Raw genomic sequence first — 15,130 nt, 5'->3', positions numbered from 1 at the left:
GCGGTTGGGTTGGGGCTCGATCGCTCTCCGCCGTCCGATCCGCATCTCGACGGTCATCGCTCGTCGGCACGTATCCACCTTTCACCCTCTTTATTACAGTTTTCGAGAAAAAAAATACGTATATAAAAAGTTTACTATAAATTATTTTTAATTATTATGAGTTGTTTCTTTTATATTTAATTTCAGTAAAAAAGTGACGTTGCGAGGGTTTATACAATAATTCAATCTATCGCTGCATGCCTGCATCCATCCTAACATAAAAAAAAAATTATACCTACATTCTTTTTAACCAATTATATACTTTCAATTGTAACATTCTTATTTTGAGACAAATAGAGTGTTGTATTTTTTATTTGAAAATGTGTATAATTCAAGAAACTTACCTCCATTTGAAATGCAAACAATAATTTGTTAAAAATTTATATATATTTTTTTACCAGTGATTTAAAAGCAGAGATTGAAGACCATCTACAATAAAACCCTAAAATTAACTTTAATATTTTTTTCTAAAATTTAAATTTTGTTTATGCCTACGTGATGAAGAGTAAACGATGGAAAGCCAGACGCAACAAGTATCTTATTTGATAATTAATTAGCAGGAATTTTCATCATTTTCTTTATCAAATATTTCTCAACATCATTTAGGGTGGGCAGTCGTGTGGGAACTCAAAGGTAACTTTCTATGAATTTAAAAACGCAACCAAATTGTTTTCATTTTCTCATTTTCCTTTTGCTGTGGTAACTTGCCCGTCCAGCAGCATTGGTTCTTTTTTTGTCGATTTGGTGATGGATGTAGATCTGGTTGGTCATGTGTGCCTATTGGCACGGGGTACTGCGGTTTAGGTGGCAGGCATTTTCTGACGGAATTGAGATGTCAACTAACCAGTTTGCCTTCAAGTCACAGTTTGCCTTTTGCAATCAGACTGTAGCCTTTTGTAATGTAAAAGAAAATTGTTCTAAAAGCCAAACGATAAATATACAAATAAAAAATAATTTATAAAATAAATTTTTATATACATAATATTAGTCATTAAAAATAAACTAAGATAAAAAATACAAAATCAACTTTAAATTTAATATTAAAAATTTAAATTTTATAGATTCTAAATAGTAGAAGCAGAAAAAAAAAAAGCTGCTTGTTAAGCAACGGTTTAGTGATGCACACATGGCTCTATCTAACGAGGCTTTGATTTGGTTTCTCAACAATATTAGGTATACATGGGTGCGTTTTTAATATTTCTGTATCCAGACAGGATCGGCTGCATGCTCTTATGTTGAATCTGGCATAGAACCCAAGATGGTTGGTTACAATTCCGAATATATTAAACCATATTTATTTTATTTTATTATCACTGGCTTTATCCATGGGTTTGGATGTATTGGACTTTAGAAATATAAGTTTTTTTTATTTGATTGAACGAAATATAAGCTTTTTCATGTTTGTTTATGAGCATTGGAATGGCCTGAATGGAATGAATATTAAGATAAATTATTTTAGTAAAGACTTAGAAGTTGCCATTTCCCTTCGTCTCTAAAAACGCGTGTTAGAAGGTATACCCATACATGTACATGTGCTGGTGCGATTTTATTCTATATAATTGCAAAAAAAAAAAATTGTCTACCTGCCAAAGAAAAAACATCACTTTCGTGGCTTCTTGTTCCCAAGCAGCCTAATGTTTTAATCAGATGTACAACGTGACAGCTCTAAGCATCACATGTTACGATTACAGGAGACGCGTCCATTTTATTACTGCACACACCGACACGTACGGTTAGAGCAAGTTGAATAGGATAGCACTGCTAACTCCAATTTATCTATAGTCAATTTAATAATTAATTTATACAATATTTATCTATAAAATATCAATACACGGTCCCACATGTCATACGTCTATTTTGTCTTGGAGCCCGTGTGCAGCTGGCTACGAATTAGTAACTCACTTCTTCTCTCACTTCTTTAAAATATACTTATAGCTGGTTTATAGCCTGCTATTGTACTGCTCTCTGACATAATTAATTAATTAACAAGTAAAACATGCTTTCACAGTAGTGAACTCCTGCATGATTGGAGTGTTTCTGCACGTTACAATGTCCATCTCGTTATTGATATCCGCGATATATATGGTTTTATTTTTTTTCGCTGTTAAATTTAAGTTTAGTATTAATTTTGATTTTTTTCATCATATTTTATGTTTCATTCTTTACTTATAGATCGTTAATACCATGTGTATAAAAAAATTTATTTCTAAATTATTTGTAGTTCGATGAGTGCTTCGGTGATAGCTAGTACTGATTAGTGATTACAACAGCATTCAACGGCACATGCAGTCGGAACCAGGACGGAATCTTCTAGCAGTATCTCGTTATTCCAGTATCCGTATCCAAATACTGAGCCCATCTTTTTCTCCGGTTTACTCCAGAAGCTAAAATTTAAATTTTTAACCTTTAATTTAAAATAGATTTTAGATTTTCAATGTAGTTTATTTCTTAGTCCTGGCTTTTACGTAACTAAAAACACATATATAAAACTTTATTTATAAATTATTTTTATTTACTAAATATTTCGTTTGTTTTTTCCTGGATAAGCCAAAAAATCACCCTAGTTGTTTTTAATTGCTAGGTGTCCACGTCATTTAAAGTGCCCGGTCTATTACCGAGTTTTTTTTTTACCAAAATGTAATTATTTTTTATATTATTCACAATATTATTTGTCCGATAAATCAATTCCATTCAAAGTTCTTTAATTTTAACCCCACTTACCCTCTCGCTCTCACTCATTACTTATTTATTAAGAATATTATAGTATTTTCTTTTTTAACCTCAATGCATGTTAAATAATCTAAAAATATTTATAATTAGGATATTCTCGAGATAGTAGTAGTATAATTTATCATTTGGAACGGGTTAAGAGGAAAGAGTCAGATAAAGTTTATCGTTTTCATGCACTCTGTATTTTTTAATCGGCATCACTAATTATTGAGTTCAATGAGAACCTTTAATATACACTATATCAATTCATCAAACTTGTCCCTTTGCAACCATAAAGTTGCAACGAAATTCTACTTCAACAACATCCTCAACAACTAATAACCTCAATAGTATTACCTCTGTTTCATAATGTAAGATGTTTGATTTTTTTTATAATATTTGAACATTCGTCTTATTTAAAAATTTAGTACAAATATAAAAAATGACAAGTCATGCTTAAAGTTTTTTTTATGATAAAGTAAATCACTCGCAAAATAAATGATATTTTCATATTTTTTAAATAAGACAAATGGTCAAATATAACAACCCAAAAGGTTGAACATATTACATTTTAAAATGGAGGGAGCATATATTATACATAATGATAATAATGTCAATGCCAGTTATTCGAGCGTGATAAACTCAAAATCATAGCTGCTTGAGTAAAAAAGGGGGAAAAAAAACACAATCCTTCTATTGCTTAAAACGTAACGCAAACAAGGGATACACTTGAGAGAGTATAGTGCATCTAGCACGTTCTTGCTCCTCCGGCGGGCGACTTGCTGCTCCATGTCCCTTGCCCGGTGGCGGTGGGTGTTGCATCCATCCATCAGCTCCTTCACCGCGGCCGCAGGCGTCCTCCTCCCTCGCGCAGATCCACTCCCACGCGACGCGCGGACTCTTCCAACACGACGTGCTACGGTCACTCGCATGCCGGCAGTGGGAAAGGATCGCCGGGTGCATGCGACGTACGGCGAGGCCTCTTCCTCTCCAAGAACCCGTCGACAAGGGCGATTCGGACGGAAACTAACAAGGACGGACGACGCGTGCGTGAGTGCAATCGACGAAAAGACGAGACGAACTGCGATTCAATCCAAGCCCGGCCCCCATCGTACGTGGCGTTACAAAGGATGAGATTATTCTCAGCCGGAGACAAATTAAACCGTGTACATGCATCCGAGCAGATAAAACAAACTATAACTCTCTATACATTATCTCCTAACATATATACACGAACAACTTTATCTAACGTAAACGAACAGGTTGCCTTGCCGATGATTGATGCGAGTCGGCAAATGGAGTCGGATATCTGGTCTAGTAGGTAGGTTGTGTTTTTAGTCGGAGGGATCCCTAATCCACTATATTAGCATCAGGCCGGGGCCCCTACTATTGGAGACAGTAATTAATCTCAAGTTGTCAACACGAATTAATTAAGCAACGTGCGTGCGTATGGCGGCGGCGTTTCGATCAGCGGCGACGAGGCTCGCTGCGTTCCGGCGACCCCAGACGGCCGGGAGGATCTTCTCACCGGCGGTCCAGGAGGAGCAACGGCTTATCCTTGGCTCTCCGCCGCCACCGCCGGTTAGCACTCTGTCTTCCCGCCGGTTCTGCTCCTCCGCTCCAGTCCAAGAACAACCCTGCAACACCAATAATACCACTCCTAATAACAAGGTACTATTAGATGAGATACATATACCCTCTCTTTTTTATCAGAAAGCAGTGTGCGCTTTTGCCTATGCAGATAGCTCGCTCTATCTTGGATTCTTGCATCTTCAGTTTTAGGGCATCGTAGTTTGCCTCCTTGAGCACAAAAAAAATGCGATTTGAGGACAAGTTCATCTCTTTGCCAAATAGAAACGCATGCACACAGTTTTAGGGCATCTTGCAACAAGGTTGTGTCATGAACTACTTTTTTCTCAAAATAATGCTGCAACTTCTTTTTTTTTCTTTTTTGTGAAACAAAACGCATCATTCTTACCTAATGCTTATGCTTGACAAACTGTGTTCGCGTGGCAACATCCTTTCTCTGGTGACAGAATTGGACAAGATCTCGAGCAGCGTATAACTAATATTGAAGAGAAGAAAAAAGAGCTGTTCCACATGCTAGCTCAGCTGGACACTGACTACCCGTCAAGTTCAAAGTATTATGGTTTTTCAAAAAGTTCTGAGTATTATCGGGATTGCAGGAGGCTGATCTACTTGCTTGTTGAACAGCTCCGTTACCATGATACAGAAATGCATGACCCTCTATGGTAAGCTCTTACTGCATAACCTACCTTGATACGTGCTACGCATTATCTAGATTCATATCGATATCAATGTTAATTTCTAGACTTTTATATAAATAATATATATTGATTAATAGATAAATCTAGATATAATTAAAATATTTTATAATATGAGACAGAGGAAGCAGTTTGTTTTGCATCAATATTTAATGATTTTGCCTTATCTAACCTGTAGGCCCATGTATGAAAGAAGAAAAATACTCATGGTTCGCTTGAAGTTTGGTGCAGCCATATTATATTTCATTAGTATTTTGGTATATGCGTTTAATAGCTGAAAGCAGGAAGGGTGGCATTTTAACTGACACGGGAAGCAAAATAATAGTTATTGACAGGGGTGGATAGAGAGCTCGTGGCTCGTTAGCTCGTTCGACTCGTGACAAACTCGGCTCGGCTCGACTTGGCTCGTTTTATTTTTCTAACGAGTCGAGCTAGCATTTTAGCTCGTTAGAGATAATGAGCCAGCTCTCGTGAGCTGCTCACGAGCCTAACGAGCTAGAGCAAAGACACAAGATTCACCAGCGTTCATTGATTTTATCCTGGAATGCATGTGTTCAGTATTTCATAGGTTCACTATATGATTTGTTGGTTCAAACTTTAATATTTAAATACAATTTCATATGATTTACATGTTTAAAACAAAAATTTGCTTGTATAACCTATTGAAAAATTGTTTAGGTTAACTTTTTATGCATGGCTCACGAGCCTAACGAGCCAGCTCGAGCTTTATAACGAACCGAGCCGAACTGGTTTTTAGTTCGTTATGATAACGAGTCGAGCCAGCTCGTTATCTTAACGAGCTAGACCGAGCTGGCTTGTTATTCAGCCCGTTATTGACCGTATCAATATTAATGCTCCCTAGCAGATACAGTATTACGTAAGATTTAGAGATGCTTCCGGATGCTAGCCCTTGTTAGTATAAGTTGTATTGGTACTGTTAATCCGGATCTTTGCTTATTGACTACGTGTGCAGTATCTTGCTTCCATACTCTCCAAGACATTATTATATCATCGCTTCACCCTGTGCGTTGATGATCTATCAAAAATTTTGATAGGATAGAATAATATGAGATATATAATATATCACAGTAGCACTGAAGGGAACGCGCGCGCACACGCTGTCAAATATCAGAAATAATTCCAAAAACAAAAGGTAATGGGGAACAGGTCGGAGACTTTTACCTTAATTGTTCCCTTCAACTTTTTTTTAAAGTACTTATCACATTAAATGTTTAGACACAAATTAAAAATATTAAATATAAACTATTAATAAAACCCGTCCATAATTTTAAACTATTTCATGAGATGAATCTATTGAGCCTAATTAGTCCATGATCAGTAAATGTGATGCTACAGTAAACATTTACTAATCATATATTAATTAGGCTTTAAAAATTGTCTAATGAAATAGTCTTTATTTATGTAATTAGTTTTGTTATCAGTTTATATTTAATACTCCTAATTAACGTCTAAACATCACAAAAAACTAAAACAGCATATAAGTCGTTTGCGACTCAAGCATCAAGTCGAATTTTCTTTGAAATATACACTACGCTTCCTTTATCTGCTCTGAAATATACACTATGCATCCTTTATCTAAGGATGCTACAATATATTATACATGTAAGCGCCAGGTGGTGGATCCACAACAAGATTGTTGATTGTCATGTGTTCTGTAACAATCATGTCCCAAGATCCCCTTGATTATCAGCGAGATGGCCCAAATGGACGCGAGCACCTGATCATTAAGATAAATCAAGTGAACACATATCTAGTCAATCCTTTGGAGATTATATTTCACTACGTTCTCAAGGGTACTTCTGAACTGGCTCTTGGGAAGACACTGCAGGTTTTGGAGAGCCAAGTCACCTTTCTCCTTTGCAAGCTCCTGTGCCCTTCTTATTCCACCACTTCTGTGAACCAACTCAATTGCAGTAGCCAATGAATCACTTTCACTGAACTCAGAATCGATTATGTCCCTTAGTTTTGGTTCATCTTGCAAAGCAAATATGACTGGAGCTGTCAGATTTCCCTTTGCTAAGTCACTTCCTGCTGGTTTTCCAAGTTGTTCAGCTGATTGGGTGAAGTCAAGAATATCATCAACTACCTGGAACGAGAGCCCCAGGTTTCTGCCGTATTCATACATTTGTTCACATATAGTGGAGCTTACACCACTGAATATGGCAGCAGATCTTGTGCTCGCTGCGAGCAAAGAAGCAGTTTTATAATAGCTCTTGAGCAGGTAATCATCAAGGGTGACGTCGCAGTCAAAAAGAGTAGATGCTTGTTTTATCTCACCACTGGCGAAGTCTTTGATCACCTGTTAACACACCATTTATAAGCATGCGATGCACAGTTTAACGAAGAGAAGGAAGTTTGCTCAAGTCATTCATTACCTGGCTGATGAGCTTAATAACTTCGATGTTCTCTAAGTTCGCAAGAAACCAAGAAGATTGTGCAAACATAAAGTCACCAGCAAGAACAGCCACCCGTGTTCCATATAGCTGATGAATGGTTTCTTTCCCTGAAAATATTCAGATGTGTTTCAGAATGAATTGGTCAATTGTTGCTTACCAATGTCCAAAGTACAGGAATCCCCCCCCCCCCAAAAAAAAGGTAAAATGTAAAAGAATATGTATAAAAAACTGTGAACCAAATGAAAAGCTAAGTATCGTTGATAGTTATTGACAGGGGGACTTGTTTGTAAATATCATGATATGTACCTCTCCGCATGCCACTATCATCTATGACATCGTCATGTATTAGACTTGCCGTGTGAATCATCTCTATGATCTCTGCCAGGCGTTGATGCTCTGTAGTTAGCTCCCTGAATTGCAAAAAGACAAAAGGATTAAGCACATAATTGCAGAACACTAAACTATATGTAGTAGAGATACAACATGAGTAACTTACGACAAACTGGCTAGTTCAGCAGTTGCTCTAGAAACCAGAAAAACTAATGCTGGCCTTAATCTTTTTCCACCAGCGCCGAAAATTTGTTCTGCCGCAGAAACTAAAACTGGATTTTCTGCACCAACAAGCTATTAAAATCATGTCAGCTAGTTGTTGTGGCAGGTAGGGAAAAACACAGAAAGAACTAAGCTAGCAAAATTTTCTGTGCTCTATACATAGCAAACTAGTGCAGATATATCTGTTCCATGTAGTGCTCTGTAGTGTGCTTATACAGAAACGATGATCTGTGTATGGAGTATAAACAAGAAACTATTGTAGTTTTTGAGGGATGATCGTGTGCTGTGGAGAACCATACAAAATATGTACTGCATATTTTTGTCAGAGTAGGAAGACCAGTTACAATTCAACAACACACAAGCCATTAAAAAGTATTACGGAGCCTACAGATATAGCAAATAAGAGCCACAAAAATCTGTCTGCATACTCCTGGTGATTTTAAGTTCCAAGTCATCAAAACATGAGGCCAAAAAATAAAGAATATAGGATGGTTTCCATGGGATGCACCTTGAGGCAACTGTCATGGCATTTCTCTATATTCTCGTACGTTCAGCAGTCCACTTCAGAAGTGCATGTGCTCATTGAAAATGATGGCTACCTGTTTCCTTTTGGAGTTTGGACTTATTTTTTCATACAATTAAATGAACTAAGCATAGTAGGTTAAGATATTATTCATTACACTGAGTTGATCTACCTATAGTCCGCGAGCAACTTTGGTATACAAGGAAATGCCAAGTATTTAGCTATCAAGATTCTGGTTCTGCAGTTAAAGAATCGAAATGAATTATCTCTGACCATAGCTTCTTCCTAGTTTGATTCTTAGATGTTGACTAGACTTAACTTATTTCAACCATGATAATGTACCAAACGAATCCACAGAAAGAGAAACCATATTGAGAAATTAATGTACAGCCTACACGAATGCATCTCTTTTAAGGCAATTTTGAGTGAGCCGAACAAAAGGTGTGGCCTTGCGAAGAAGCTCACCGATTTCAGATTATTGTTGAGCTTCAGCAGGTCGTCCGAGACAACCTCCAAAAGTGAAGCAACAGAGATTCGCTCAGGGATCATTGCTGTTGCTGCTGCACTGCCAATCGCCTCCGCCGGCACATCAATTGCAGCAACGCCTGCACAAACACGCGAAGTCGTTAGCTCAGCTCACTCCAAAACACAACCGCTCAACTGACCAGCAGAAACAGGAGCAGCAGGAGGACGAAGAACCTGGCTGGCTGGGTGAGGCCACGAAACAAACACATGGCATGCGCCGCCTCGGCGCCGCCCGCGTGCCGGCCCGGCCTGCCCAACGGCACCGGCAGGAGGCCAGCTGACCGAAATCCAACGCCTTCCTGCTCATGTACACCCTTGGGCAGCTCATGGACAACATCTCCCACAACCAGCGCCGCCAATCCAAGAAACCCCCCAAGAACTCACGCTACACCCAATCGGAGCTCCCAAGAACCACTGGCGCCAAATCCTTTGGACTCCAAGAGCCACTTTCACCAACAACAACCAAGAAACTGAGTGAGTGACACTAGCTTGTGAGAATCTTGGTCAATTTGGTGGCAAGATTGATTTTTTTTTTTTGGCCCCCTTCTCTTCCTTTTGGGTGGGAGAGAAGAGAAGAAGCAGGAGGGAAGCGATTGATGGAGGGACGGAGAGAGGTGCGTGGAGGATTTAAATATGGAGCATGCGGAGGAGGAGAAAGGGCGCATCTGTGGATCCATGAGGGCCATAGAACTGAAGGCGATTGTGTGAGCTCAGAAGCATCGCAGCGTGTTGAGCTAGCGAGTCTATCACTCTTGTGTGAGAGTGGAAATTGTTCGTGTGCGTTTTGCTCTTTGGTCCTCCTATGTTTTCCTAATTGCATGTTGGGGGCTAGGAAGACCTTTTTCTGGATTGGTAGCATAAACCGTTTGGTTTTCTCTCGTGGAGTCGTAAAATAATCTAGACTGGATTTTAAAGTTTTTTTTGGCAAAATTTGGTCGGATTTCTTGAACATCTTTTAAATAGAGATAACAATTGTGAGGGGGTATTTTATCTGATATCGAATTTGTAAACCATATATAGGGACATTTGATATGAATTTCGTGTAGGAGTATTTCTTATAATCAATTATGCACATACTTGAGGTGAAAACATTCAGCATTGACATAAAGTCAATCTAAAATTAATTATCTACAAGGGCAAACTATATGCATATATCTATATCTACCATTTTTTTCGTTCTATATTATAAGACTTTCTGAGTTTGTCTATATTTATTCATATGTCAATGTATATATTTTGTATATGTATCTATATCTATTAGCACACAAATAAATCCAGACAAGATCAGAAAGTCTTATAATATGAAACAAGAGGATACCTAAAAGTTACAGTCATCCCTCTCCCTCGTGCATATCAATGTTGACCAAATTCATTAAGATTTAGGAAGTGAAATTACACTTGCATTTTTAGGAGTTAAATTATAGCACAAACAATCAAAATCCTTGTCGATGCATTTGATCGTATATTGGCCATATAAGTAAGCTGCGTGGATGCGTTGCAGCAGGATAGTCACCTTTTGATTTTATACGTGGCTATCTATTTAAATTTATTTGTTTCTTAATATAACAAATTTAAAGGGTAATTTATAAATTTATATTTACGGTAGGTAAGAGATAGTAAACCCATATATACACATATTGACATATATACCCACACATCATGAACAGTTTGAGAGGTGAAATTATTAAAGCTTCCAAGGAAGTTAATCTAAAATTAATGACCTACAGGAGAAAATACATATAAGTATATAATATGTTATATAAAATGACAGTTACTATTTGTCGATCTTGGACTCTATGGCTGTGTTCTTTTGTTATATGAAAATAAAAGATTAACTGATTTTTATTATAAATAATAAAATTAGCTATTTTAAAGTTAAATAATTATTTTACAAATGTAAGATGATTATTTTATAGCTAAGAAACAACGATAAAATGAAGGGTCCATATAGTGATCAAATGTTTAAAAATTTTAATTCTATCAATCAAATCGGTCACTCTGTTGGATGGTAATTTGAAGACGTGTATGTAAGTTAAAAGGTCCATACACACTTTTTTTTTAGCCCCATACATTACACGTATGTTTAACAGAAGAAAAAAAACAAACGTTTAATCAATAGTAAAAATATAAGATGAATGCATACTAATCGGCAAACCCTCCATCGACAGTAGGGAAAGGAAGCTAGGGACGTGTGGTGTGCTGCGAGAAGGAGCGACGTGGACAAACGCGGGTGGGTGGCTCGATCGAACGCGTACGCGTGAGGTTGTCGGTCCGTGGGCGTCGCCTTCGCCCGCGCCGGCTTCTGCCTGCTTGGCCTTGGAAGTTACTACTAACTTGGAATTGGAATTGGGTGCACCGTGCACATACGCGTCGGGTGAACGATGTCCAAGTGCATATGATGTGTAGCACTCCCTCCGTTTTAGCTTGCAATGTTTGATTATTTGTTCTATTAAAAAAATTATAAATGTATTATTTATTTTGCTTGTGATTTACTTTATTATCAAAAAAGAATTTTAAATATAACTTATCATTTTTTATATTTTTACTAAATTTTTGAATAAGATGAATGGTCAAACATTACAACCAAAACAGTCAAACATCCTGCATTATGAAACAGATGTGGTATTTACTATTGGCACAAAATTGGATGGTTGTAAGAGTAAGGTTAATAATAGCTAACTACTCTATTAAAATTGACACATCATTCATAGGTAATATAATAGCTAAATCATATAATAGTTAACCATATATATTTACTAGAATATTAATGTGCAACATACATATATATATTTCTCACATGTTTAATTGAGTCTATGTTGTAGCTGGCTATAAATTTATAGTCTGATTTTCTTCTCTGATCTCCTCTCCTCTCTCTCATCTATTTAAACATAAATCTAATGTGTCAATTTTTATAATGCGTATGAAAGTGCATCTAGCTCATAATCAGGTTTTGGATGATTAATGATAATAATATTAAAACTTTTATGTGCTAATGAATTTGTGATGCAAAGGAACATGCTTGAGTTTAAGGTGGACTGCATTATCAAATTGATTAAGATGCTTAAGGACTCGAATCGATGGAGAGCAATTACCTTTTATTTTGTTTTTAGTCATAGAAACACTGTACTATTAAGAGGAGCTACAATCTTTCTCCGGGCATTTATTCATGGGTTTAAGATAAGAGAGATGGCCTAGAATGTCAGGATTTTACTAGATTTTCAGGTCATAGGCAGAGATACGACGAGCATATGGACAAAATTACCATACCTATATAGGTTGTCTGTTGATAAGTCTCTTGTGGATAGTTTTTGCCCAAATTTACCAAATTGGCTTGGAGAGCCATTGGCTAAATTGTTAGAGATGCTTTTGTTATCATAGTACTACTGTGGTGTGTGTACGTAGCTATGACAACCTGACCACGTGGGCCCATGGCATTAGCCAATAGACAACCCCTCAATCTCATCCCCGTTCATAGTGCATGCACCGACAACTAAAACATTGCCAATGACGCAAGCATGGGCATTTTCTGAGCATCAGATCCGGCAGTGACATTAAATAAGATGAATGACGGACGGATACTTTCAGGGTTGTTTAGTTTGATTTAAAAAAAAACGTCACATCAAAACTTTAAACACACATTTAAAGTATTAAACTTAGTATAATTACTACGAAACAAATTTCAGACTCCATCTGGAAATCGCGAGACGAATCTTTTAAGTCTAATTAATCTATCATTAGCACATGTTGGTTACTATAGCACTTATAGCTAATCACGTCCTAATTAGACTTAAAAGATTCGTCTCATTATTTCCCCCATAACGGTGTAATTAGTTTTAATGTTTATATATATTTAATGCTTCATTTAGATGTCCAAAGTTTTGACGTGATGTTTTTAGAAAAAAAATTTAGGAACTAAATAGCTCCTCGGTTGACTCGATCGATTCTTTTTCTCTTTTACGCCCACGTGGATGGGTGCACGTCTATACCACCACCGTCTCATAATAGCTTTATTTTTCTGTTTTTTGAAACGATGTTTTAACTCTTTGAAATTCTTTTGTGATTAATATTTTTATTCTTACTAGATAATAAAACATAAATAATATTTTATGCGTGACTAATTTTTAAGTTTAGGAATTTAACCTTTTGCCACTTTTATGAGTGGTCAAAATAAATTTTGTCATTTGATGTCTATGACATGGACTCTTATGAATCTATGATATGTGGGTCCAGTGATTACGAATATTCGTAAGAGTGATAAAAAATTAAATACTCCTTTAATCTTTGTACAGATTTTTTAAATAAGACGAATAATCAAACATTGAAGTAGAAAATAAAGTTATATGGGACAGGTAGGACATACACGGACCGACGGCATGTCGGAGCACGTCCCAACGACGTACGGACGGGGCAGTGTTCCGTAGTCCAGCTCCCCAGGACATAGACGGGCTGAAAAGCCCAATTACTAAATAAAACTTGGGCCTAAGATCATGTATCTTGGACCTGAAAAGCCCAATTACTCTTCATATATGTTCAGGCAAGTTCAACCCAAAACCTTGTTACAGAAGGTCTAAGCAAAACTCGCCGTTTTTTAAGGATAAAGGTGCTGCGCGTCAATTGGCTGACGGTGTAATATGTTTACTTCTGTTTATACTTATAAGCTAAAATTCAAATTTTTAATTTAATTTTGAGCTTTTTTTATCGTGGTTTATTTTTCAGCCTTAACTTTTACTATATCGTTAAAATCATGTACATAAAAGTTTTATTTAAATATGTTATTTGATTTTTTCTCTAAATAAGCAAAACAACAATCCCTAAGTTAACTGTTAGTTATACTTCTAGGATGACGTGAGCTGAGATCGACGAGCCCACTAATGCTGATTGCTGAGTATGAGCTCCCCTTCTAAATCTGTAATGACCAACTAGGCCACATCACGTATGATCAACGTGTAATCTATATCAGCTAAGTAGGAGTAACCGCTAAAAGAAAAATAGACAATCTCGTAAAGTAGATCAAAAAGCACCAAGTCACACTCTCCCTTTGTTTGATGGTTTGTTTTTTTTCATTAAAAAATCAAATGATATATCTGTAAATAAAAAATAATTTATAAATAAAATTTATATATATATATTCTTAGCGAGCCAAAAGTCAACGCTGACAAATAAACTTCGGTGCGAAAACCTTAAAATCAACTTTAAATTTAAGATTAAAATTTTAAATTTTAGCTTATAAACATATACAAAAGTGTAAAGACGAAAGTAAATCCCTACAACAACCTACCAAATGCTTTTCCTTTTCAACAAAGCCACAAAATTAAAATCACACCCTCCTAATCATTCCTCATCCCCGTACTAATCCACCAAACACCTCAAACAACCCCTCACACCCAACACACAAATAAAATCAAACCCAGAATTATTCGTCTTCGGTGCACCAGCAGTTTAGGACCGAGGGAGTGATGGCACCGGAGCAGAGAGCATCACGACATATTTTTTTCACTTATGCTTATAAAATAAAAATTATTTTTTAATATTAAACTAGAAGTTGATTTTAGGTTTTTCTATTGTAGTTTATTTTCGAACCTTGTCTTTTAAGTTGCTAAAAATACATCTAAAAAATTTTATACATAAATTATCTTTTATTTACAAATACGTTATTTGTCTATTTATTATCTAAACAACAAACAATCACAACGTAACAAACACACGAGGGGTCTATGCTCTAAACTGAACTAAACTGCTATGTCTATTCTAAAATATATCAACCTATACAATTCAAAGTTTGTATAAATCTATGGCCGTGTTCGGCCGGAGAGTTAGATATCTAACCCCTCTCTTTTTCCGCGTGTACGCTTCCCGAACTACTAAACAGTGTATTTTTTACGAAATTTTTTATAGGAAAATTGTTTAAAAAAACCATACTAATCTATTTTATATTTTTTAATAATTAATAATTAATTAATCATGTACTAATATATTACTACGTTTTTCGTGCCGAATAACTAACACATCTTCCACCCCAAACAAACGCAGCCTATAAGAATCGACTTACCAAAGAGGAAGATAGAATTGAGACAGCACAA

At 36.4% G+C, this 15,130-nt stretch overlaps 1 protein-coding gene and 1 long non-coding RNA gene across 2 annotated transcripts; one reads left to right on the top strand and one right to left on the bottom strand.

Moving 5' to 3' along the window:
* Positions 1 to 4,026: 4,026 nt before the first annotated feature.
* On the top strand, positions 4,027 to 5,422 carry LOC107304286. Its single transcript, XR_001550343.2, has 3 exons — positions 4,027 to 4,419; positions 4,785 to 5,000; positions 5,212 to 5,422. It is a non-coding gene; the product is annotated as an uncharacterized LOC107304286 (long non-coding RNA).
* Positions 5,423 to 6,563: 1,141 nt separating this feature from the next.
* Positions 6,564 to 9,625, bottom strand: LOC102721369 (solanesyl-diphosphate synthase 2, chloroplastic). The gene is made up of 6 exons (XM_015837574.2): positions 9,225 to 9,625; positions 8,991 to 9,130; positions 7,947 to 8,074; positions 7,757 to 7,860; positions 7,430 to 7,557; positions 6,564 to 7,353 (listed from the first exon to the last, which is right to left on the bottom strand). The coding sequence occupies exons 1-6, from the start codon at positions 9,385 to 9,387 to the stop codon at positions 6,805 to 6,807; spliced, it is 1,212 nt and encodes a 403-aa protein (XP_015693060.1). The 5' UTR covers positions 9,388 to 9,625; the 3' UTR covers positions 6,564 to 6,804.
* Between the last annotated feature and the right edge of the window lie 5,505 nt (positions 9,626 to 15,130).

This window comes from Oryza brachyantha, chromosome 5 (genome assembly GCF_000231095.2).
Source record: "Oryza brachyantha chromosome 5, ObraRS2, whole genome shotgun sequence".
NCBI classification, from domain to species: Eukaryota; Viridiplantae; Streptophyta; class Magnoliopsida; order Poales; family Poaceae; genus Oryza; species Oryza brachyantha.
This window is presented reverse-complemented; position numbering and strand designations above follow the sequence as displayed.

Coding starts and splice junctions, on each gene's coding strand:
- LOC102721369 (XM_015837574.2), bottom strand. CDS start 9,387: ATGTTGTCCATGAGCTGCCCAAGGGTGTACATGAGCAGGAAGGCGTTG. Junction 9,131..9,224: donor GGCCTCACCCAGCCAGCCAG/GTTCTTCGTCCT, acceptor GTGTTTGTGCAG/GCGTTGCTGCAATTGATGTG. Junction 8,075..8,990: donor TCAACAATAATCTGAAATCG/GTGAGCTTCTTC, acceptor TGATTTTAATAG/CTTGTTGGTGCAGAAAATCC.